The sequence below is a fragment of the Macaca nemestrina genome, unplaced genomic scaffold, assembly GCF_043159975.1.
Source record: "Macaca nemestrina isolate mMacNem1 unplaced genomic scaffold, mMacNem.hap1 Scaffold_83, whole genome shotgun sequence".
Taxonomy (NCBI): domain Eukaryota; kingdom Metazoa; phylum Chordata; class Mammalia; order Primates; family Cercopithecidae; genus Macaca; species Macaca nemestrina.
Window position 1 is genome coordinate 179,748 of NW_027257874.1, and position 26,360 is coordinate 206,107.

The 26,360-nt window shown below is 46.8% G+C and overlaps 1 protein-coding gene and 1 long non-coding RNA gene across 3 annotated transcripts in view; one reads left to right on the forward strand and one right to left on the reverse strand.

Moving 5' to 3' along the window:
- The first annotated feature begins 4,043 nt into the window (after positions 1–4,043).
- Positions 4,044–17,850, forward strand: LOC139361651 (uncharacterized). Its single transcript, XR_011619229.1, has 5 exons — positions 4,044–8,086; positions 9,236–11,360; positions 12,410–12,535; positions 12,796–13,152; positions 16,785–17,850. It is a non-coding gene; the product is annotated as an uncharacterized lncRNA (long non-coding RNA).
- A 1,194-nt stretch (positions 17,851–19,044) lies between these two features.
- The window catches only part of LOC139361650 (disco-interacting protein 2 homolog C-like), a 35,386-nt gene continuing 28,070 nt past the window's right edge, over positions 19,045–26,360 (reverse strand). The window contains exons 4-5 of one of the 2 annotated variants that reach the window (XM_071090382.1): positions 25,836–25,894; positions 24,542–24,558 (exon numbers count right to left, since the gene is read on the reverse strand). In XM_071090382.1, the coding sequence (XP_070946483.1) occupies positions 25,836–25,894 (59 nt within the window). In that variant the 3' untranslated portion in view covers positions 24,542–24,558. Of the gene's footprint in view, positions 25,895–26,360 lie in introns of both variants that reach the window. The other variant, XM_071090381.1, reaches the window with a different exon arrangement.

The window sequence follows — 26,360 nt, forward strand, 5'->3', positions numbered from 1 at the left end:
TGATCGTGGTGTTCACGCTTTTACCGAGGGCTTCCCGGGAGTACCAGAGGCTGTTCTTCTGCGGTCGGCCAGCCAGGCAGCAGCTGCTGGAGAAGGAACAAATAGCAAAAGACAGATGTACACGGTGTTATTGTGGCAGAGAGGTTAAAACCAGGGTCACTTTGTTCTTACAGTTTTAAAAAACTAATAATGAAGTCCTTAAATATGTTCAGGATTTCAAAGCAGTTGTTGGTGTGTCTGTGTCTCTAGCTCCCGTTCGGGTGCTTCCTGAGAAGAGAGCTCAGAGACGCCACCTTTCCTTGATGAGGTGACAGTGTCTGGAGAGGTGTGAACCCTGTGGTAGGGGGGGTGAGTGACCTGGGGGGAGGCTGGGTCAGCGTGGGGATCCACCTCCACTCCACGTTCCTGTAGGGAATCCACAGTTCTAAGTCTTTATGATAGGGGTAAAATGAACCTGGAAGAGGTGTTATTTTTTAAGAAGTAAGTGCCATGCTCTTTTTTCCTCATACTTTTCCGTGTTTAAGCAGCATTGAAGGATAAGGCACTAGTAGCATGTTGTTTTGGAAACAATGTTGTTGGTTATTTTACATTGAATATGGTACTAAGGTTGCCTGGTAACAGAAGTTTTTCTTTAACAACATGGGACTCTGTTGAATCTGTTGCCCCATTGGCTGAGCCGTCTGAAATCAGTGCAGTAGCAGCTGAAGAGGCCTCTTCCCCTTGGAGGAAGCCGCTGGATTGGCAGGAGGCACCGCCCTTGATTGAGGGAGTGAGGCTGGTTTGCACGGACCCCACGTGGCCCCTGCGGCTCTCTCCTGCCCCCTGCTGGTTGGCCAAGCAGCTTCGCGACAGTGTGCTCAGTGTGAATGTTCACTGGGACAGGCCAAGGCTTTTGTTCCAGAAACACTGACTTCAGAAATGGCCGGCCGTGTGTGTTGAGTATGGCAAGAAAGACTTAAGTGTGGCTTAAACCTCTTGAACAAAGCAAGTTGATGTTTCAAATGCATCTCGAAGGCTAATGACTTTGCTATGGTCAATATTCAGGAGAAAAGAGGGTTTGATGAAATAGAAAGACAGGAGTGGCAAGGGACGTGCTTGTGCCCCGTATGGCTAAGCGATGTCCTGGCCGTTCCACACCACGGCCTCTGAGCAGCCAGCCTGCAGATAGTGGCTCAATTTAGATATCCCTGATCTCTGCAGAGCTTTGATCAGGTAGCCCAGGAGCAGATAGACACAAACGCTGACTGGAAACCCTGGCACACGGAGGCACTGGAAACAGCAAGCTGCTATTAACATCATAGTGAGAGGCAATCGCCTGATCTCTTAGAGGTTCAGCTTCTTTTGCTTCTAGACGTTCATCTGCGTTACAATACAGTTTTGCTCAGTTTATCCCCATTACTCCGCTGTCTTCGCTGTTAAAGTCTCAGCCAGCACTTAGCTCTGACACTCCAGGAATTTGACTGTGCGGCTGACCAGGGCTACCTGGCATGGCTGTAAAGCAGGCGAGAGCTTTCCGGAAGGCAGTGACGAGAACCCGAGGCAGGAAAGAGCATTGCTGGTCCACATACGGCAGTGCACCTGCAGCAGAGCATGTACGTGCACGTTCAGGCTAAACCGGTGTAGGAGAGAAGAAAACCACCTATGATTAGTCACTTAAAATGCCACACACCCAACCCTTGAGACCCTAGCACATAGAGCAGTAGTGGTATTGGAGACTTCAGGTGTGCTGAAGTCTGATTTTCTCACTTAACTTTTCCAGCAGCGTTTTCCTCATCTCTAAGCTGGGGCTAACAACTGCCCTGCATAGATTTGTGCATGGAACCGTGCGTGTAAATTGGAGTAGCCCCCAGGACCTAGGAAGGACTCGTGGTCAGTGTCGGTGGTCATGCGTGCTGTACGGGTCCCCCAGGAGGACCATTGCTACAGATAACTCCCTCCGTTCAATGTCACTGAATGTAAAAGGTGGGAGCTTGGCTTCTGATGTGTCTGGTTTGCTGCAGGCCGCGCTGCACCCCGTGGTTTCTGAGCCCTGGGCTGAAGTACGCCCTGCTGCATCGCCTGTGCCGCTTTTGCTGTGCAACGAGAGCTCCTGCCCCGGGAAACTTCCTCGCGCCTGACGAGCACCACAGGCTGCAGCAAGACCTGTCGGAAGCGTGGGCTGGGAGGAGCCCGCCGTGGCCCTGTCCTCTCCAGGCTAGGAGCGACTTTGTGGGGTTTGTCGGCCCTTCTCTCAGGTGTCCTGTATCTCATGGATTAGCTGGCGAGCCCTGTCAGATGCCTCTCTCCTGTCTGGTGGCGCACTCTCTAAAACGCTGCCTGCCACCCGGATCTCCTGGCGCAGAGTGAGGCCACATCTGCAGACCTTACCGCACAGAGTCCGAAGGCATTCGGCAAGAAGGGGAGTGGGCTGCATGTGAGTTCTCACTGGAGAAACCGGTTCTGCTCCCTACTCTGCTTTTGGGGTGCCAGATGTTCAGACCTGCTGTGTCTATCGGGCGCCATGGCAGGGTGGTGGGAGTGGGGGCGGGGAGAAGCGCGGATGGATCCAGGAAAGGACTTAGTTGAATGCCAGCTGTCCACATATTTGTTGCTGGTCTTGGGCAAGCTCCATAGTTTCTCTGGGCTTCCGTTTGATTGTGAGACTAGGACGCCGCCCGAGTCTGAAGATGTCGGTGTGTGCGGGAATGCCTGGCGCAGTCACCATGGGTTTTCCTTCAGCCTCCTCCGTGCCCCTCCCTGGGTCAATCAGTATCCATGCGTGCCACAAGTAAATTACAGTCCCTCCGAAAAACCAGTTGACCCGAGTTTTATGGTCAAGCATGGTGAGTGTCCTTGCCAGGAAATGCCACTAGATGTCTCGGGCCTGCTCCTCTATGTCCACAGCAATCCCCGGAACAGGCTGGTTCAGGACGTGGGAGGTGGGAGTTGGTGTTGCACCTAGGACAGGCTGAAGTCAAAGGCTCATTTCCTCTGTGAGGGGTGATCAGGATGACACATCAAGAGGAGCCCCATGGCTGACCCTGGAGGTGGACGGTCGGGTCGGATTGGCCGCCTTCCAGCAGGTATTTCGAGTGATGCCTTCCCTGGGTCACGCAGCCCTGATCTGTAGGGCACAACTTCCCAGCTCCAGCCAATCTGGTCTTGCCGTCTCCTTCCAAGAAGGTAGGTGTGGCGCAGTTGCCTTTAAGCGGCTCCTTCTGGACGCCGCAGGGCGGCAGCAAGCAAGCATGGGCTCCTTTTTTATTAGGTTGACCAAAATACGCGGGGCCAGCTTTGCACGATCCCATTCAGCATCACACGTGTGCATCGGCCACTCACCTGTCCATCTGCCACAGACAGGCTTGGACAGGACCATTGAGTGGCCTTTACGGCAAAGAGCCTAAAGGGCTCACAGGAAACCTGGACCCAGCGCAATGGTAACAGCGCAGCAATACCTGTCATTGATCAAGGGGTATTCTGGGCCGGTCGCGGTGTTAAGTGATCGAGTTCGGTTAGCACTCTTAGAATTAACCCTCTTTTGCCTATCAGGAAATAGAGGATGGAGGGCATTAACGCCAGGGAGCAGGGAGTAAGGGGACACACAGAGGGGCTGAGGGGCTGGGTGCTCTGAGCCCACGGATCCGCCCCCAGGCCCCGGCTGCACGGGCACCAGGGCTGCTGCTCTGGAGGGGGTGAGGAGCTCTGGGGAAAAGATGGAGCCTGACGTGGGTAAGATTTGGATATTTTCAGAAGAGATTTTCAGCCTGGAATGAGGGTGTAAGTGACTGAATCGGAGTGATGAGCCAGATAGCCCGGCTGCGGGAGCTCCCCTGTGAGGTGAGGGAGGAAGGTCTTGGGGGCGCCTGGCTGAGCAGAGGCGCTGGGTCGCCAGGAGCCGCCGCGGGTTTGGAAAGGGGGAGAAACGCAGCGCCCTGCACTGCAAGGGCACCGAGACGTGGTTGTGGTTCTTCCTGACTGTGACAGGCACAAATGGTGCTGATGGTGGAATGCACGGAGTCTGCCTTCAGAGAACTCCTTGTGTCTTTTAAAACCTGGGCCTCTCATTTAAACTTGGTGGCCTCAGGTGAATGATCAGAAACAGTTTCTGTTGAGGTTGCAGAGATTGTGCGTGGCGTCTGCTTGTGCACAGCCTCTGACTGTGTATAGTCTCTGATTGTGGCCTCTGGCCTCTTTGTGGCCTCTGATTGTGTGGGTCTCTGTGTGTGGTCTCTGTGTGTGGTCTCAGTGCAGCCTCTGATTGTGTGTGGTCTCTGATTGTGCGCGACCTCTGATTGTGAACGGCCTCTGATTGTGGGTTGTGTGTTTCCCGGGATTAAGTAGATGAGCCTCGTGCTGGGGCAGATGTACCTTGTGTTGGGCATGTGGAGGAGGAAGAAGTTTAACCCATCCCCTCTTTGAGAATGGCAGGGCAGTAACAAAGGTGGTTGATTTATACATGGCCATCCTCGTGAGGTGAGGACCTGAAAGGTTTACTGCTTTCCTGGAAAACTGCTCTGGGCATCACCATCACTGATCATGGACAGCAGCTCAGAAGCCCGTTTAAGGTGCAGGGAGGGACTGGCGCTGGTCCTGTCTGTGCCCAGGCTGCTGGTCACACCGACGGCCAGGGGATGGCTGCCTTTGCACGAAGTTGGGGTCAGAGTTAATTTGGGCAGTGTCGGCTTTGATTTAGGTCAAGATTGGTCAGTCGTCCTAAAATACTAGCCATGAAAGCTTTCATAGATTGTAGTTCTTTGGGAGGTTTCTATGCGGTTTTTAAAGCATAGGGCCCATGGCCAGTGTTGAATTACATTTTGTTCAGTGTAACTGACAGGACACTGGACCTTGAGTCCCAGGCCTGCCACCGGGTTCAGGGAGCTTCAGAGAGGGAGATGTTTGTGCTCAAGTTTTCACCGATGGGATGGGACATGGGCATGGGGCTGGAATGCTCTAACCTTCAATCTTCAGTCATCGGTATCACCTGTGCACACGCATATCGTTTTCAAAGATGGACAAGCTTTTGGGAAATATCTGAAGACTTTTCCAGTTTTGAAAGAAGCCGGGATGACACTGGAAACGTCAGGTGTCTTGGCTGCTGATCAGGTCTATCACTACGCACATGGTCCCTAACCTGGCACACCTCTGATCCCACACAGTGGGTGACCAGGTCCGTAACCTCAAAAGCTTCTGATTGGGCGCAGGTGGTGACTAGGTCTGTAACCTTGCCTGGCTCTGATTGGACACAGCAGGTAACCAGGTCCCTAACCCTCGCACACCTCTGATCATGCACAGCGGGTGACGAGGTCCATAACCTCACACTTCTGTGCACAGCAGGTGACCAGGTCCCTAATCTCAAAAGCTTCTGATTGGGTGCAGCTGGTGACTAGGTCTGTAACCTCGCGTGGCTCTGATTGTGCAGAGCTGGTGACCAGGTCACTAACCACACACACCTCTATTCGTACACAGCGGGTGACCGGGTCCATCACCTCACACCTCTGATTGTGCATAGTGGGTGACCAGGTCTGGAACCTTGCATACCTCTGATCGTGCACAACGGATGACCAGGTCCATGACCTGACGCCTCTCTGCACAGTTGGTGACCAGGTCCGTAACCTCACACCTCTGATCGTGCACAGCTGGTGGGCACAGGACCCACTTCAGTGAGGGGCTGACTTCCCAGGTGTGAAGGGGGAATGCTGTGTGGCTCGCTAAGCTCCTCCATGCTTTGGGGTCTCCAGGCTGTGGGCAGCAAGTAGGAGGTTGTCCCAGGAGGCTGCTGTGTGTTGGGGATGGGAGGCAGCTGCAGGGTGGAAGTAGGATGATGTTGTAGGGGGCCACTGTGGGGGGGTGGCACGGGAGGCAACTGCAAGTTGGAAGTAGGATGTTGTCCCAGGAGGCTGCTGTGTGTGGGGGAGGGAGGAGGCAACTGCAGGGTGGTGTGGTGGTCCCCGTGCCACTGATTTCAGGTTAAAATAGAATGTGGACCTCTTTTTACAATAGTTAATTACTCCGCTAGTTTGTGTTGCTGTCTCTTGCTGTGCAGTCCACAGTCTGACAACTCTGTGGTCCCCATGTTTCCCTCCTGCTCGTGTTACCCAATCCTGTGGGTCAGATGTGAGGAAACCACTCTCCACTCCTCATCTGGAGTGGTCTCGAGCTGGGTGTGCTGGTCTCCTTGTGGGCTAAAGTGTTCTTCTGTTACTGTTTTCTCTGTTTTTTGACTAAATTTAGCAGACTTGTGTATGGTGCAAACATTTTTAAGAATGTCTTTTGCCTTTATGGAAAAAACGCCTGCATTGCTTTAAAATGAACCTTTCCTGTGTCTCTATCCTTCCTCAGATTGCTCTGTGTTAGAAACTCGGTGGTGTGTGTGCTTCATGGCCTCATTCCATCAAGCACTGTAACCTCTGATGGCAAAAGTGACTGCACTCAAGGCAAAAAACTTTGCAAATGTTGAAAAGAATGAGCAAAAACAATATATTGTTCTCTTGTCATCCTGAAATGGCTACTCTTAATATTTTGATGTAGTTCTTTCCATTCTTTTTAAGTAAAGTTGCTTCTAACACAAGCACTTTGATTATATTGATCAAATTATATTCAGGAAATAAGGAGAAAGTAAAAAGAATATCCAGTTTGGGGCAAAAAGGAAGACGACATGGAAAGAGGCTGTAAAACTCCCTGCAACTTGAAAAGCTGGGTTGTGGTGGATGTGGTTTTGTTTTTACTGTGAGAGACCACAGGATTCTTCTTGGCACTGAAGGGCAATAAGATAATACCCTGTGTGTGTTCTGGTGGCTGTATAAACCGAGCCACATGTCCTCTTTCGAAGCAGAGAAAGCATGAGGTTTGAGGTAGTGGTTTGGTAACTTTTGGAAAGTCTGTTTGTAGGACTGCACTGCAGAGATTAGGTCAGTCTGAATTAGATTCGAATGATCTGTTCAGGCCTTGGGAGCTTTCTGCACAGGGTGTACGCCTGTTCTGGATGTGGTGTAGAAGGAACAGGACTGGGAGGGTTTCTTGCTTCTCAGTCATAGAAATGCCTGCAATTATCACTGTTTGTTGTGTTTCGGGAAGCTATTTCAGGAGGGAAGTGTCCGTTCCAAGGCTGCTGGTTGGCCTTTCATCACCCTGGGGGTCTTGGTGTGGGTCACTGGAGCCGTGACTGCTCACGAGTGCAGCTCTGTCTCTCTCGCTGCCGCGCCGGTAGACAGCTAGTCACCAACACAGTGTGTGTCCCAGTGGCCTTTGAGAAGAATTCTCTACATCATTTTTATACAAGGTCCTTTTTCCTTTCAATGTCAACATCGTGTCTTCTAGCCAAGCGATATGTTCTTGCAGAAACAGGAAGTGTGGCCCAAGTGAGAAATGAGGGAATTGATCCATAACTGCTATCAGTTTTTATAGAGTTGAGCCATTGTAATTTATACACAAACATGTTAAATCTGTAGAAGTGAGTCACGGTGCCAGACCCTCACAAATGCCGAATGTCTACGTGGGACCTCTCTTCTATCGGGTCCACATCACAAGAAGAAAAGTCGCTCAAATGCAGGACGGAGTGGACGTGAATCTCTGAAAACTCCATGAATCAGAGTGACTGCTTTCCCAATTGCTGGTCTCCCCATTTGAGGTTGTGAGATTCCCGTTCTGAAGCTCCTTCAATTTCCCAGCATCCATTTCACGCCTTCATGGAGATAACAGACTCACACTGATACCTTGTTCTCAGATTTTCTAATTAGAAAAAGCACATATTTCACAAGAATTGTCCAACTAACTCACTCCTTAGCCTGGGGTAAGCCACATACCTCTTTTCTCTTTAAAATACTCACGTTTCAGAACTCTTGGTAAATTATTTAAGAATAGGAAGGTACCATGACTTTGGCCACAAGCAGTATTATGTATAATGTGCAAGTGAGTGCCTTGAGAGCCATGGTTGCTAAAAACAAATTTTCTCAGAAGAGAAAAATGTAAGCAGTTCTTTACATGATCGTTAATTTTGTTTTGCCTAAATAACATCTTGTCGTTGTACAGGGATACAGGACGTTGCTGAGTGTTGACGGGGGCGAGTGGGTCCCGCTGCCCCATTGTGTGATCCTGAATATCGACAGGGGTGAGTGGGTCCTGCTGCCCCACTGTGTGTGACAAGCCCTTTGTTTCTGGCCCGGAAATGTGCCGGCTCCGTCAGTGCATTGGGCTGGTGTTGGCTCCCTTTGTTAGTTTGCATGCGAGGCAAAATCTCACACCTTTCACTCTTATTGACATACAGATGCCAAAGCTTTGAACAAATTCTTACTAAATCAAACCCAGAAATATGTAAAAGGGATAAGAATACCATGAACACTTAGAGTTTGTTCTCATGATCTGTAGTTTTGCATTGCACATTTGGCTCATCATTCAAAAATCAATGTAATTCACCACATTAACAAAAAATAAAGCAGAAAACCCATTTATTTTATCCTCTCGGTAGACACTGGAAAACATCTGTTGAAATTTAATAGTCCTTATACGAATTTCCTTTCACATCAGGAACAGAAGGGAACTTTCTCCGTTTGATAAAGGCCACTCTTGAGAAACAAGAGCTGAACCCCCTCCTCGGTGGTGGCAGCCGGGAAGCTCTGCCCACAGTCAGGGGTGTCGGGAGCATGGCCATTCTCCGTGCTTCAGGTTCGCATGGTGCGCACGGGGTCCCTCGTCTGTGAAGTGGTCAGGAGAACTAAGAGGCATAAAGACTTGGAAGCAGGGAGATGCTTGATGTACAGAAGATACAGGGCCTTATTTAGAACATTTTAGGAAATGTACAACCAACCAGAAATGATGTGAATTTTGCAAGCATGCAAGATGGACTCTTCGCAACAGATGTATACAGATGCCCAGTGGCCCATGAGAGGTGCTCACCCAGGGAGTCATTGGGTAAGTACAACTTAAACCCACGAGGTTCCCCTTCACAAGAGTGGAGAAGGGAGGACAGTAGCAGGTGTTGGTGAAGATATGACAGACTGGATCTCAGACAGAAGGAGACTTAAAACGGCACAGCCACTTCAGCAAACTGTGGCAGTTTCTTTAAAATGTGTACACTTACCATATGGCCCAGCAGGTATGCTGTAGACGTTCACCAAGGAGAGCAGAAAATGTGTGTCCTTGTAAAAGAATGCACATTATCTCCAGAGTAAATTGTCATAGCCAAGAACGGGAAACAACATAAATCTCTCTCATCTGGAGAAACATGAGCAAATTCTGATATATTCATACATTGTCCTAGTTCCCATCAGGAAAAACGTACAAAATGCTGAAACCAAAACAGACAACGGGGATGAGTTCCAGGAGCCTTGAACTGAGCAGAGAGTGAACACCACGCCGTGGAGTCCATGTGACAATGGAGAATCTATGCGAGTCTCGGGTGACGGAAGAGCGCCAAGAACACTCCTCGAGAATGAACAGTGGCTGTCTCTTGAGGGCTGGGATTGACTGGGAGGGGACTTGTGGGAACTTTGATGCAAAAGATTTGATTAGGGTAATAGATTTCCATTTATCGAAATGCGCCAAGTGTACTCAAGATCTGAACATTTCACTGTGTATACTTTGTACTCCCTACCTTCCAAAAAAACAATGAAAAAATAATTACAAATGAGCACTGAACTCGATAGATTTTTCACCGTGGTATTAGATAGCAATTCTGAAAGCATTTCTTTATCTCCAGGCTTAAGCAAATAAGCTTAATAAATCAGTGAATATATTGAGTGCTGCAGGTGCCAGGTTTCTTTCTTGGTAAGAGGTAGAAATAAGAAAAGGCCAAAGCCTGGAATGGATCACGTGGGATTAGGTTGCAGCAGGGGGTGCAAGTATAAGCTGGTGGCTCCCGACAGATGTAGACAGGGACAGAAGTGCCTGTGGATGGGTGTGGGTGCACATGCGTGTACATGCGTGTGTGTGTTCTACTTGCCGGCAATGCCCAGCAGCACCCGGTGCCCACTCTTAGCTTCTAAACGCCGTTCTTCACTAGAAGGAGTCCTGGCCTAAGGGCTGGGGAATCCGGTGTCAAATCTGGGACCAGTTGAGCAACAGAACAAACCATTGTAACTATGAATCATAACCCACGAAGCCAGACTCCATGAGTACATATGGACATATGTAAATCAATGCTGAAAGATAAAATAATTATTTTTCAGTGAATATGGAAGATCTAATGATTTAGAAGGAATGACAGGAAATCTGTGGCTGCTAAAACTAGTAGTGAAGAATTCATGGAAAACAGAATATGCACATAGTGTCAGGGTGTCTCCTCCCAAATCTTAATTTCAACGCGAGAAGTAGCATCTTTGCTTTGGAGGCACTTAGGCACCACCTTCACTGAGTTGCCGATGTTAACATTGTCACACAGGACAGACTTCTGCGGTGTCCCGGCTAAAATGCATACTCCTGAGTCTAGTCCGGAAGATACCAAAATAAAGGACAAGCTGTAAAATAACTGACCTGTATTCTTTCACATTTCCAATTTCAAGAAACACAAAACCTGAGAAACTTGGATGCTGGACGGGTAAAAATCACATGACAAATCAATTCATGATCCTGGATTGGATCGTAAAAGAGGAAGACAAAGTAAGAAAATTATGGAGACAGTTGACAGCATTTGAAAGTGAACTTTGTATATGACAGTTAAATTTCCGGATCTTGAGGAAAGTGAATGTGAGAGCATATCCTTGTGTTTAGGAAATACATTGAAACATTTAGGTATGGAGGGACATAGTATCTGAAATTTATTTTCATTTGACTTAGAAAATTCATGGGGGAGGGGGGAAAGCAGTGATGTAAGATAGGAGCAGTTGGGCCTAAGTTGAGCCTGGTAAGTTATGTGGGAATTCACTACGCTGGTCTTGCAGATTTTCTGTGTCTTTGAAATTACATCCAAAAAGTTTAAAACGGAGAATATGCAAAACAAAAAGCGATTTGTGCAAGTGAGTGGACTGTCACCTCACTGATCCCTTCAGTTTTCGGCCATGAGCCAAGTCAGTCACATAGTGGTTTTTGACCTGGGAATTAGAAATAGTGGCCAGATGACCAGGCTCTTTATCTAGTTAGGGAGAGAAGTGTGCACAAAGGCTGACCAAGACCAAGCAGTGTGATGAGTTGCTCGTGGGCATGATGCTGAGGGTCTGGGTCCTGTCTCAGGTGGCAGCTTGGGGGGTTTAAGCCAGAAAGCCACGTCCGATTCCCTTTCAGTGGGATCATTCTCGCAGCTTCAGAGAAAACTGCCCCAACCCGTCTTCACTCACGCTGGCCATTTTTGGTGGTGGTGGTTTTATTCTGCTAACACCGTTCTCACTGACAGTTTAGGGCCTTTGAGCGGATTTTTGCCTGTGTCTCGAAGATTCTCGTCTTGACAGCTGGTATGTTTCATTCCTGTTGTTCTGATTCTGTGTTAAGAGGGTTCTTCCCTGGCTTCACAGTTTGGAGTTGCTGCTGCATCTGTCTCTGCTTTAATTCTCTAGTCCATCTATCCACTTGTCTCATCCCTTAACAAGTGGCCTGCGTGAGATGCCATGAGACTGTCTGCCTTATCACCGCTGCGACCCCAACCCGTAGGGACTTACAGAGAAGGCATTCAGTGAATGTGTGGAATTAATGTAATGGGTTAATAGCCACAAAAATGTCTTAATGGTTGTTTTAGTCCATTTCCATGCTGCTGATAAAGACATACCCGAAACTGGGAAGAAAAAGATTTAGTTGGCGTTGCAGTTCCGCATGGCTGGGGAGGCCTGAGAATCATGGTGGGAGGCGAAAGGCACTTCTTACATGTCAGCAGCAAGAGAAAACGAGGTAGAAGCAAAAGCGGAAACCCCGATAAGCCATCAGATCTCATGAGACTTATTCACTATCACGAGAATAGCACAGGAAAGACGGGACCCAGTGATTCAGTTACCTCTCCCTAAGTCCCTCCCACGACACATGGGGATTCTGGGATGTAGAATTCAAGTTGAGATTTGGGTGGGGACACAGCCAAACCATATCCATAGCCAACACAGTCCTGGCCCATGGCCGGTGTTGAGCTGAGCTGCGACCGTGGCTGTGTGAGTTGGGGTGCGAGGCGTGCACACGCCTCTCAGCGGTACAGTGAAAAGATTTGGAGGCTCAAACGTGTGACCTACAAAGAATCTCCAAAGATCAAGGTTCATTCACCCTAAAAAGAAAAATCTCAGTGCAGTTTACACCCAGTGTTTGCTTGCGGATATGGATTCTAAAGTATTAAAATGAAAAAAGTCTGTGAATAAATTTTAATGTCTTTACTGGAACTGTAAACACTGATTTTCTTTCCTCACCCACCCATCTGTTGGTGAGTTTCAGAAGGTGGATGAACCGTGCTGCGGGGACAGAGAGGAGGGTGCAGCTTGGCCTCTGGGACCTCAGCTGAGCACTGACTGAGCTCTCTGCGTTTCAGACGTCCACACGGAAGCTGTCCAGGCGGCTCTGGCCAGACACAAAGAGCAGAAGATGGCGGTGCCTATGCCTTCCAAACGCAGGTCCCTGGTCGTGCAGACCTCCATGGACGCATACACCCCTCCAGGTAAGGGACACGCTCCCCGACGCTGCCTCCTGAACATGCTGGGCACCTCAGAATTGACCACTAGCCCAGTAGTCGGGTTTCTGCCTTCAAAGTCATGGTGCAGAAATGCAGATTTTGTGAACCAGAAGTCCGAAAACAGTGTATGAAAAGTAACATTATGTATCTGTATAAATACACATTTTTAAGTTTTCATCAAGATTCATACATACGATACATACCAGTAAAATCTCACACAGTTTTATTCATTTAATTCCTTGTAGGGAAAAGGGAAGAGTTCGTAACCCTCCGGGTGGAATTGGACTTTTCTTCTGATTAGGCTGGTGCATGCGTGTTCTCAAATCTTCAGATAAGTGTGCTGTATTGTTGGATTGTTTTAGAACAAGCGAATTGGACAGTTTAGGCAGCTACCCGAATCAGGTCATAAACTTTGCCTGCAAGGTGCCAGCTAGTATTTTAGTTCCTGCAGGCCATAAGGTCTCTCACAACCACTCAACTCTGCCCTCTGCCATGGGCGATAGCAAATGCGTATGGCTGTGTACCCAGAAAACTTTATTTACAAGAACAACGGACCAGATTTGGTGCACGGACCTGCCAACCCCTGATCTAAATTACTGAAGGTAATAGCCAATTTATATTTCTGCTATATAATACTGCTTTTCTTTAATCTTGAATTTTACATAGCTACCCTAATTCTCCATTTTCTCTGCCCAAATAATTATAAACTACATTACATGATCTTCACACCCAAGTAAAGCAGAAAGTTTAGTTATCCAGATACTTGTTAGACACGGATTGAACCTATGCTATTTGGTGTTTAGTTTCTATGATTTTGATTCCAACATTATTCATGCCGTTGTTGCAAGCTTGTCTTCTCAAAGGACCTGAATCGCCTTACATCCCACGTTGAAGCTACATATACAACATTTGGGGGAGTATTTTTACTTCTGAAGTTTAGCTTAGTCTTGGCAAGCAGTGAGACAGAAGAACGTGCCTCAGATTGGAGCTGAGGTCAAGTGTACGTCCACATGACTGCAAGCAGCTCCTGAGTTTCACCTTTACATACCTTTACAAACGAAAGTACTGGAATTTAAAGGACAGAACTTAGAGTGCATCACTTTGGGTTTTCGTTGCTTTTTGTTTTGAGACAAGGTCTTGCTCTGTCACCAAGGTTGGAATTCAGCATCATGATGGCAGCTCTTGGCTCACTGCAGCTGTGACCACCTGGGCTCATGCGGTCCTTCCACTTCAACCTCAGGCAGCTGGGACCCCAGGTGCTCGCCACCACACCCAACTAATTTTTAAGTGTTTGTAGAGACAGGGTGTTCCTATGTTGTTTTTGTTTTTCATTGACACATGACGTGTTCTTCATGTAAAGAACGCAGTGCCAGCCAGGCAAGGGAGTGAATGCCGTGCTAGCAAGTTGTTGACAAGGGAGCCCTTTCTGCCAACGTGCTCCCTTGGGCTCCTCCCTTTCCTTATTTTAATATTAAGCCACAGCACATAATGAAGGGCTGGGCACGATAGCTCATGCCTATAACTCCAGTAATTTGGGAACCCAGGGCAGGTGTATGGCTTGAGCCCAAGGGTTCAAGGTCAGCCTGGACAACATGGCAAAATGTACAGAAATGCCTTTTGTACATCTTGTCTTCACCAAAAGTACAAAAAATTAGCTGAGCCTGGTGGTGTGCACCTGTAGTCCCAGCTACTTGGGAGGCTGAGGTGGGAGAATCACTTGAGCCCAGGAGACAGAGGTTGCTGTCAGCTGAGATGGCACCACTGCACTCCAGCTGGGGCAACAGAACAAGACCCCCATCTCGATAATAAATACAGACTCTTTAGAAATGATTAGGCCAGGCATGGTGGCTCATGCCTCTAACCTCAGCAGTTTGGGAAGCCAAGGCAGGCAGATTGCTTGAGTTCCCAGCATTTGAGACTAGCCTGGGCAACATTCCAAAGCCCATCCCTACAAAACATACAGAAATCAGCCAGGAATGGTGGTGTGTGCCTGTGGTCCCAGCTGCTTGGGAGGCTGGGATGGGAGAATCACCTGGGCTGGGGGAGGTTGAGGCTGCAGGGAGCCATGATCGTGCCACTGCACTCCAGCCTGGGCAACAGAGCTAGACCCTATCTCAAAAAATAAAATGCTTAATCCTGTTTCTTTAGTTTATAATTTGCAAAAACTTATGGAAAAAAATTGCATTTGTATGTGTTCTTTGTGTAACTAACAACATGGACGTAAAAGGATAACCCACTTGAAATATTTTAAACCAAATTTTTGGCATTAACCAGTATGTAAGGCAACAGGCATTTTTCTTGACCACTTGTTATAAGAGAAATGACTTTGAAATGAAAGAAGCATTGCGGTTATTTGCTTATTTCTCGTATTGAATCTAACCGCTGAGAAATGTTACTGGGTCATGCATGATGGATAACTTAATTGTCTGCAAAATATAAAAGAATATTTGAAATGTTATTATTGTGAAATGTTTGGATTTATTTGACTAACATTTTTATATAAACCATAAAGCATCCTTTGTAAATTTTCATCAGGAGTCCTCTTGGTATCACATGGGGCAGTTTTGTAAAATCATAAATGTCAATATCATAAAATTTTTTTACTCCCAGCCTATTTTGTGCTTAGCGATAGTTTGCATGTTTATTACCGTAGTTACTAGGTCCAAATCTTAGCTGCATTTTCTTACCTAGTTTTCTTGGTTGCTGGTAACAGTGTTTAGATCTTACTCAGTTTCATTGCCCTTCAGAGAATGTTCTTGAAGTTTATCTTCTATGAAATGACTGGCTGCTGACCTGGCTCGTAGTTTCTGGAGAAACTCTCATTAGGATTGTGGCAACACTAATATTCTATGGCTGAAACTTTCCTTTAGTTTTCACATGTAAAGATATAGGAATAATTTGCCAAAACTTGTTCTAGCCATGATGAGGGAACAGGGACTGAAGTCACACATCTGCCACAAACAACTGTAAAGCTGCACAAAACGAATGAGGTGGCTGTTTTTAGTCTGTGACCACAGCTGTGCCAGCCAGAACCTGAGGGCAAGGGCAGGAGAATGAATGAGACGCACCCACAGTACACTTGTCCTCTGGAGTTCACCTGCAGATCGTGGCACCGAGAGCTCAGGTGTGGGCGGAGCATGGCCCTCCTACCAGGTCCAGGAGGGGGAGATTGGAGTGGGTGCAGGATTGGAGCTCTCCACAGATTCACACCAACAGCGAATCCAACCAAGCCTGCCCATGTCACGATGACCCAGCAGTGCCTGTGCTAGCTGCTAAAACAGGAGCTGCAAAGCTTCAGAGGAAGGTTAGGGATCCTGAGTGTGCTCAACAAGTTACCCACAATGTGTAATATTCAGCAAATCATCACTGCATACACAGAGAAACAGGAGGTAGAATCTGTGGTCAAGAAAAAGGCAGTAAAATAGCGCACACACATGCAGGGTGGTCTCTGTCACTCACCACATGCGGCAGCTGAGCACATGAAGTGCGCCCGGTCTGAAGTGGATTTGCTGCGTGAAAGACATGCTAGTTACTATAGAAAATACTGTATTTGTGTATATATGTATATTTTATATATATATATATATATATATATATATATTTTTTTTTTTTTTTTGAGACAGAGTCTTGCTCTGTCGCCCAGGCTGGAGTGCAGTGGCGTGATCTTGGCTCACTGCAAACTCCGCCTCCCGCGTTCATGTTATTCTCCTGCCTCAGCTTCCCAAGTAGCTGGGATTACATGCACCCGCCACAACGCCTGGCTAACTTTTTGTATTTTTAGTAGAGATGGGGTTTCACCGTGTTACCCAGGATGGTCTCGATCTCCTGATCTCGTGATCCACCCGCCTCGGCCTCCCAAAGTGCTGGGATTACAGACTTGAGCCACCGCATCTGGCCTATTTGTATTTCTTATTGAAAGTATAGTATGAGCATTTTGAGTTAAAAATATACTAGTTTATATATTTATATGAGGCTACAAGGAAGGTTTCAAGTTCTATAACAGGACTCTCAATTCTGTTGGAAAGTGCCAGTCTAGATGTCTGATACAGCAGAAAACTGAGTTTTTAAATCTATAATTATAAATATTTAGGGAATCAAAGTACAACGTGTCAGAGAATGAAAACGTTTTAATTCTTGAGCCAGAGGAAGGGCAAACACTTTTCACTATAATGGAGTTGGGGAATTTCAGGTTCCGTACATGATAATCTTGAGAATTGTCACTCCTTCCTCACAGGTAAAAATCTGAGCAACCTGAAAAATCAGCAGTTCTTAAACCTGCAAGAGAAGTGAGGTTACCGGCAAGCCACTGTCTGTAGATTGGCTGGACAGGTAAAGCAGATGAATCACCATACACTGGAGCACAATGCTCCAAGGAACCAAAGCTGGGATTGGAAAGCCTGAACTGGAATTGACAAATTGCTGCAGTGAGCTGTGGCCACGTCTGAGAGTTAAAACCTCCAGGAGGCCTGTGCCTATGGGTCTCATGCTTTTTGTGAATTGTATCATCAGAAGCTCAACCAGGTTCTCGAAGTGTAAATATGAGAGAAAAATCCCCTCATACATACTACAGGGGAAAGAGAATAAGAATCATTTTTCAATATGTGGGTGCACTCTTCACTAGGTCTACCTTCCAGAGAAGCTAGTTAAGTGGAGACTCACCTGGTGGGATTTTATCAGAGCCTTCTGACCTGGGGGAAAGGGAAATACTCAACTCCAACCTCCAGAACTGAAAAGCAAAAAAGAACAGAGTATCCAAGCACTATGGGACTTCCACAGAGGCATAAAATATGCATAACGGTAATACAAGGGGGAAGAAAGAGGAACAGAAGAACTATTTGTAACAGTAATAGCTGAATTTCCTCAGATTAATGCCAGACACCAAACCAGAGATCCAGGAAGCTCAAACACCTAGATTCTCTTAAATATTGTAATATGTAATATTTAAAATAGTTATAATTACAATGTAATAATACATTTGTGATATTAAATATTACAATTACTTAAAATGCAAACTAGAAACAAATTGTTTCTAAAAACCAAGAAGTGTGGATTCTATAAAGCTGATTTCTTTTATTCTATTCTTAATTCTAAGCCTTTCAAAGAATAAAGTACTCTCACATTAATAAACGACAGGCGAAACAAATACAAATGAGGCCGCCCTCTGTGACACGGAAGGCCCTATGACCTATTCCACCTCTTCTAACACCAAGTGTGCGGTTTCTCTCACCCTCTCTGGACACCAACTGTGTATTCTACAACTGAATTCAGGTCTGAAATTAGGGCAGACCGCACAGGTCAAGGTCTCAGACCCATGAGACAGCCCCCACTTCACTAATGGCAAGTTTCAGGTCTCCCTTGTTTCTGACCGACCACCTAAAAATCAGGCTTGCCATGTCCTCCTACTTAAGGTCAATAACTTGCCAGACTGGCTCATGGCACCCAGGGCAACACCTTTACCTACTGTCACCAGTTCACTATGAAGGACCTGTGAACAGCCAGATGAAGAGGTGCATTGCTCCAGGCCTGGGGGGCGGGGGCGGGTTGCAAGTGCAAGTGCTTCTGTCCCTGGGGAGTGGGAATACTGCCCTCCCAGAATGTCAAGGTTTTCCCCAACCTGCAAGCTCTCCAACCCCCACCATTTAGGGTTTTCTAGAGGGGTCACTATAGACATGGTTGATGACATCTTTGGCTATTGGGGATTGACTCAGCTCCAGCCCTCTCCCTCCAGGTGAGAGATTGGGTTGGAGACTGACAGATCCAGCCCTCTAGTCTGAACCCCAGACCCACCCTGAGGCTGCCTAAGGGTCCCCCGCTCGCAGGCCTGTCCTGAGTAAACAAAGGCACTCTGACACTCTGAAGATTCCAAGGGTCTTAGACCCTCTGTGCCCAGAACCAGCTGAAGACCAAATAGCTACGTCTCCTTGGATGGTACAATCACAAGCTCTCATCAGCTGACGGTCCGGGACAGGTGTGCTGAGAGAGCTTTGCTGTGGCCCTGTTGCTGGGAATCTTTGTTTTCAATCCTTGCTGGGGCAACAGACGCTTTCTGGTCATTCCCCAAGCTGGCTGAATTTACAGTCTTTTCCGTTTGATTCCGCTGTTCTGGCCCAGTTCTTCTGAAGCCTCTTTCAACATCGTTGCCTCCCCTGGGTGCTGAGATCCTGTGGCCCTCACCCAGCAGGAGACATGGATGCCGGGATCCGGCTACCCTACTTCCAGTTGGATTGTGAAGAAGCCGGCCCTAAGCCTGCCCTTCCTAGGTCTCTTTCATGCCAGAAATGAGACGTTTTATTTGTATTTCATTTTAGGTCGATACGATGACACACACATTGGAGTTGGCCAGTTCACTGGCCAGGCACCTGACTCTTCTGGATAAGAAACAGGCCCCACACTGCCAGGACACAGAAGGGCAGCCTCGGTCCCCACGGGGTCTTGACAGAAAACCACAGCTCCCGCAACTGCAGGAATTCTACAGATTTTCACTTGGAAGAAAATGCCACCCAGGAGTACCCACCCCGATTACTTTTCTCAAAAGTGGTTTTGCAAAGGCTCAGAAGAAAAGTCAGGACACAGGGCGCCAGCCAGCCCCACCTTCCCAAAATCACTGGCCCCGGGGCCACCCACCTGCAATCAAACTGTTAGAGATGGGCTTTTCTTCTCAGCTGTTACCAGAGCAAATATACCTGGAGAAGCATGCATTCGAGTAGGGTGCCTCTCTCCAGAGGTCCTGGAGAGTGAGGCTTCAGCAAGTCACTGGCCAGGGACCCCGGGAACTTCACAGTTGGGGGGCTGGAGGGTAGAGGGGGCAGAACCCTAACGGTGGGTGAGTTGAAAATGGAAGAGCATTCTTCACCTCAGAGTCTCCTGGGGCCTTTCCCTTCAGGAACTGAAGGGGTGAGGAGGGCTGTGCAGTCTCAGACAGGTGATACCTGGGCTTTGAGAGCCGACGCATCTGTCCCCAGAGCTGGGCAGCCGCCTGCCCAACCCACCCTGTAATAACTGGAGTCCTTTGTCCCCACCCAGCGCCAGTCTGGGGGTCTGGTGCACACTGTACTTGATCGACCCATCCCATACATGAAGTGCTGATGTCACTTTCGTACTTCAACTGCCCCCCCCAAAGTATACCTTCCGGACACTGGAAAAAAGACAGCCCTTGATGTAGCCCCAAGTCCTCTGCTCTCCATGAAGCTCCTGAGGGCGACTGCAGCATGGCGAGCAGGGAGCCCCGGGCTTCTTGATAAAAGTGTAAAATGAAGCTCTGTCTGAAAGGACCCCCATCTGTTAGATTTGGAAAACATCTAAAGGCCGTTTGCTTTTCACAATGACTAGACTCTTAGGAATGTATTCTAAGGAAAGGCAGAAGATATGGAGAAACAAATTCAAGAATATTCTTTGCAGCAATAGCCAGGGAGGAAGGGAGGGAGGGAGAAAGAAAGAAAGAGAGGAAAAGGGGAACAGAGAAACAGGCAGACGAGACAGACAAGAGAAACAGAGACAGAGAGCGCATCTAGCTCGTTTTCAACTTCACCTCCTGGGAGAATCTAGCAGGATAATAGAATCCTCAGCACACTCTTGTACTGGGGCAGCAAAGTTTCCCAAACTACAAGGTAACAAATGCTAAGACTGGAGAAGCTGTGCACGTTCTTTTCCAGCTCCTTTTTGCAGCATCAGCAGAATGGGGCAGGTTGCTGCGTTCATTCTAAAAATCAAAACTGCAAAGGAACCAGCTGCAGAGATGGGGGTGGGAAGGCAGATGTTCTCTTGCTGACTGAGCTCACGCCCCGGAGAGCGCCAGCGCCTAACGCCCCCTCCACAGGTTCCACGGAGGACACAGGAGAGAGTGCGGCCATGTGAAGAGCAGCCTCACATTTCTAAGGCTCCCTCTCTCTATGAGCTGTATCCCATGAGTCCTGCTCGCTCCCCTCGGTCCCGATGCCCTAGCCGTCAGCATCTCTGCCAATCTTCATGAAAGAGCCTGTTGCACCGCAGTCCAGCAGGGCCACAATATTCAGAATGAAAATTGTAATGATCACTCTTCTGACTGCAAAATCCCAAGAGTCAGAGAACTTCTCTCACTAAAGGAAAGGGGCAGGGCGGGGCGGGGCGGGGCGGGGCGAGCTGGACAGAGAGAAGCTGCCCTGGCTGTTGGGTGCTGAAAACTGTGACACCGCCTGGCACCAGCGATGAGGGACTCACGCTCGACCCCAGAGGCGGCTCGTCCACGAATAACAAGGGGCCACCGTGGGTCTCCCTCAAGCTTCCAGCTGTCGGGAAATCTTATCTAATCACCCACCTTGCCATGCTACCTGCTCACCTGCATTCTGTAGAAGTAGTAACGCATCATTCACGTCCCAGCAGGCCAAGTGCGCAGGAAAATGAGGCCAACAAGTAGAAAACCATGACCGTAGAAGGCAATGGCACGTGAACTGAGCTTTCTGGGTTGTGTGTCCTTGTGGTGATAAACACAGTCCTAACTGAGCTGAACACCAGAATGAAAACGAACCGTCCTCCGTGCTGAAGGCGGAAGAGGTGTGCTTGGCTATCCGCAGTGCCTGCCTGTTTGGGCGGTGATTACTGCAGGTCACACGTGCTGTACAGGAGGAGGGCAGTGAACTCTGGAGCCAGGCTGGCCGGGTGCAAGTCCCAGCTCCATGGCCAGCTCTGTGATCTGGGACAATTCACCTATGTCCTCTGCCTCTCGGTTTCCTCCTCTGTAAAAGGGGGGTAATAGTCGCATCTATCTGAAAGGGCTTTGTGAGAATTAAACGACCTTGTAAATGTAAGGGGCTGAGAACAGTATCTGTTCTTGGTGAGCAGAAGGATGACCAGGAGGTGACCAGCAAAATACCCCTTTCGAAGCCTCAATACTGTTCCGTAGTGAGCAAAGACACAGCTCCTCTACGGACGAAGCCATTAATAGTCGATCCTGGCAGGCAGAGTGCAGATTCCTTCGAATCAGAAATTTGAACTCTGGCCAACGACTGCTGTACTGCTTGAGTAAATCTTAGGATTTGTTAATGGTAAAGTAGTCTACAAAAACAAACAGTCTGAAGGAGTTTGAGAGGGTGTGGGCTCAGCTGCAACCTCTCCTCCCAAGGCTGTTGGTCAACAACATCTCCAGCCCTGTGGAAAGACAGCGGCAGTGAAGAAAATGTCGGACAAACATTTGGTGTGTTTGTACACTTCTGCCAGAAATCCTAAATGCTTTGCATGTTTCAGCTAATAATTCATTAAAATGGATTATGCTGACCATTTTATAACCTACTTCACTGCTCTCCTGTCTAAATCCATCCCTTTGTGACACATTTTTTACACTTGGCTCATTTTTTCAATTGTGTTTGCTGTCTTACCCCCATGTAAAGGATAAACGTGCATGTTTATGTTGATTTGACTGAGACAGCTAATGCTACATATGTCTCTGTTCCTTGAAAGTTGACTTGTGATGGTGTCATTTAAGTCTCTTCTTTTTCCCCTTGAGTCAGCAAAATATTCCATGTTCCTTTGAGCAAAACTTGCTCACTAGTGTTATGGAGGGTATAAAAGCAAATGGAATAAGTTTCCTGCCTTCAGGAGGATTGAAATCTCAAAGTCGGTATGACAGCATGGATGGGAGTCAGCTCAGTTTGCAGCTTTTAAAACATGTTGGAATCTTTCCTGACATGGAAGTAAAAATAGCAATCTTGACAAAATTGTGATGACTACAGACGTGTACCTAACCTCTTATTTACCGCCTCCCGATAGAAGATATTGTAACTCATCCCATTTGAGAGCAGGTGGTGATCACCCCATCCTGTGAGATTCAAGTATAATAATTATCTGGAATCCCCCATCTGCAGGCGAGGAAGACCCAGCAGCCCTCACAATGTCTTCTGGAAACTGGATTTTGTTTGAAGGGTGAACTGACTCCAAGTTTCTTCTGTTTTCACGTATTGTCCTTCCTACGTGTCTCCTGGGGTTTTTCCCTACCTCCCAATCTACATTAACCTGATGGTAACAGCCAGCTATGTTTTCTAGAATTCCCCTAAATGGACTCATGCCAAATACTGAATACAGTAGATTGGGAGGGTTCATTAAATCACGATAGAGCATCCTAAAGAAGGAAAGTAGACACCTTTGTTCTTAAAGGGTCTTCAGCCATCCCACCCTGGAAAAGGTTGCTGATTGTCTCTTCTCCTCAGGCAGTCTTGTTACTATGCATCTTTTTTTTTTTTTTTTTTTTTTTTTTTTTTTTTTTTTTTGAGATGAAGTCTCGCTCTGTCACTCAGGCTGGAGTGCAGTGTCATGATCTTGGCTCACTGCAAACTCCATCTCCCAGGTTCAAGTGATTCTCCTGCCTCAGCCTCCCGAGTAGCTGGACTACAGGTATGTGCCACCACACCCAGCTAATTTTTGTATTTTTGGTAGAGACAGGGGTTCACAATATTGGTCAGACTGGTCTTGAACTCTTGACCTCGTGATTCATCCACGTTGGCTTCCCAATGTGCTGGGATTACAGGCGTGAGTCACCGCACCCGGCCTCCATCACTTTTTATGCCTCGTCTTCATCCTTACAGCTTCTCCTTCCTAGGGGCCTCAACTCCCAACCCCGGAGTACGGGTCACAACTGTCCATCTTCATGTAACACAGCTTAATTCCCCTTCTCCTCCCCACCGTGCCCTATGGGCTGCTTTTCTACAACCAGAATGGAGACCCAGGGAGAGCTGCTAAACTAAGACAGTTCTCACCCCTGGGAGAAAAATCTACTTCCCAGTTCTCAGTCCTGCTAAACTATTGTTGAGATAAAGAAGGACCATGATAAATCCTATTGGCTAAGAGAAGAACGTTCTCCAGGTTGCCGTAGGATAAGATAGGAGGTGACAGAATCTGCAGCCATTTGGTCGAATATGTGATATGTGAGTCATTCTGAGGAATACGTTAAAATTCTGTAGTCAGATCTTTCAAAATGGTATTTCCAGTAGAGGGAATAATGTAACAAAAAACCCAGGCAGAAAACAAATAAGTGTGTGTGGAGAAGAACAATAATGTGATGTGAACGAAGGGTTCGGTGTCATGAGTGAGAAATGGCTGACCGAAAGTAGGGAGATGCAGAGAGGAAAATACCACGGGAAAGCTGAACATCACATTAAGTGATTTCGGTGATTCTGCCTGCAGTGCAAATATTTTGGGCTCTGAAGTGAAGTCATCAAAAGGTTTACGTCTGTAATGGAGGATTGGTCTAGATAGCCTTTCAGATCCCACTCGGCTTTGAGATCCTTGATTCCGGGTCACACCTGCGGGTCTGGAGGGCAGTTCTGCAGGGTCATGAAGGAAGGATTCCAGGAGGCTGGAACACGAAGGACATTCAGGTGACCACATCAAGAGATCAAGTGGGGTAACAAGAGCCTGAACTAAAAGGAATGCAGTGTAAATATGAAGAAGAAAGAGGAAATGGGAAACTGATTAGAAACGATAAGTAGAGAAAAAGGGGAACGTGTGATTCCAAGGTTTAGAACAGTATTTGTAAGTTACAGTCCCACAACTTCTTGCATAAACAGGATCTAAGAGAGTCATTTTAAGAAGAATAGCAAACTTCCAAGTTCCACTGAAAGACACCAGCATCTCTGTGGAGTGAATTGGGGAAAGAGAATGAAGAAGTCTGTTCAACTTTTAGACCCACAAAATGTGAATTGAATTGCATGAGTGACAACAATGTGAAGATATTTAACAGGAGCTCTTTTTTCTCTTTTTGGCCTACGGTATTTAATCCTTCTATCATCATTATCGTCCTGTCTCTAATTTAATGTCTCTGAACCTTTATTCAAAAATCCACTATGTATATGTAACGTGTTTGTGAGATTATTACTAGACCCTCTAGGAGGTTTCATTAACCCAGTTTTCTCTTATTATAGCAATACCACACTATCTTTATAGTTCAGGTAAGTCCTCCACCGTTTTTTTCCAAGTTGCCTTAGCTCTTTTGGGTTCTTTAAATTTCCGGACATATTTTGGAATCCGCTAGTTCATTTCTACTGAAAATAAAAATAAAAATAAAATCATGCTGGGATTTTGATTGGAATTGCATTAAACCTCTGATCCACAAGCGCAGAACTGACATCTTAACAATATTGAGCCTGCTGATCCATGAACAGAGTATATCACTTCATTTATTTAGTTCTTTAATTTATCTCAGCATCACTGCCTGCTTTTCAGTGTATAGATCTTACACATCTTTTGTCAGATTTAGTCTGAAGGATTTCATGTTTTGATGTGCTATAAATAAGATTGCTTTGTAAATTTCCATTTCCAATTATTTCTTTGCCAGTGTATGAAGAAATAAATATTGCTTATGTGTTTAGCTTGTATCTTGCAAACTTTCCAAACTCACTTATTAGTAAGTAATTTATTATTATTAGTTTTAGTGGCTTTTTGTGATTTCAGCAGATTTTCCACACAGGTGATCATGTCACCTGCAGATACAGATAGTTTTAAATCTTATTTTCTAATAAGGGTGCATTTTATATATTTCAACTTGCCTTATTGCACTGACTAGACTCCAAAAATAATGCTGAAAAGCAGTGAGAAAAAAGTCATCAGGTGGGATGGTAAATACAGCCCTTGTTCTTCCATTTTGACCTGAAGCACCCAGTGTGATCATTTTCTCCTTTGATTTTTCTGAGGACTTTTTGTTTCCTTTTTTTCCTTTATTTTTTAAAAACACACTTTATCTTTTAGGCAGTTTCACGTTCACAGAAAAATTGAGGGAAAGGTGCAGAGAGTCCTTCTATATGCCTTCCCTTCCCCCACGTGCACAGCCTCCCCCACTAACAACACTCCTGCCCAGAAGGAGCATTTGTAATAATGGAAGGACCTACATTGACATATTGTCACCCAGAGTCCACAGGTTACATGAGGGCTCTGTCTTGGTGCTGGTTCTATGGGTTTGAACAAATATGTCATGACATGTGTCCACCGTGATAGCATCGTACAGAGCAGTTGCACTAAAATCCTAAAAATCTCCGTGTTCACCTTATCATCTCTCCCTCTTCCCAACACCTGAGAACCACGAATATTTTCACTCCATAGTCTGGCCTTTTTCGGAATGTCCTTTAGTTGGAAGCTTACAGTATTTCAGAATGTCCTTTAGTTGGAAGCTTACGGTATTTAGTCTTTTCCGATGGGCCTCTTTTGTGTAGCCGTGCATGTTTAAAGTTCCTACGTGTCTTTTCATGGCTTGACAGCTCACTTCCTTTCAGTGCTAAAGAATATTCCATTGTTTGGATATATCACAGGTTATTTATCCACTCACCTAGTGAAGAACATTTTGGTTTCTTCGTTGCCTCCAAGTTTGAGCAATTATGAATAAAGCTGGAATAAAATTAGCAATTATGATTAAAGCTTCTATAAATGTCCACGTGCAGGTTTTTCTGTGAACACAAGTTTTCAACTCCTTTGGATAAATACCGAAGAGTGCAATTGCTGGATCACATGTTAAGAGGATATCTCGTGCCCATCAATGATACACTGGATATACAAAATGTGGCACGTATATACCACGGAATACTATGCAACCATAAAAAAGAATGGGTTCCTGTCCTTTACAGGGACATGGATGAAGCTGGAAGCCATCATTCTCAGCAAACTAAAAGAGGAACAGAAAACCAACCACCACATGTTCTCATAAGTGGGAGTTGTACAATGAGATCACATGGACACAGGGAGGGGAACGACACACACGGGGGCCTCTTGGGGGGTGGGGGCAAGAGGAGGGAGAGCATTAGGACAAATACTTCATGCATGCAGGGCTTAAAACTTAGATGGGTTGACAGGTGCA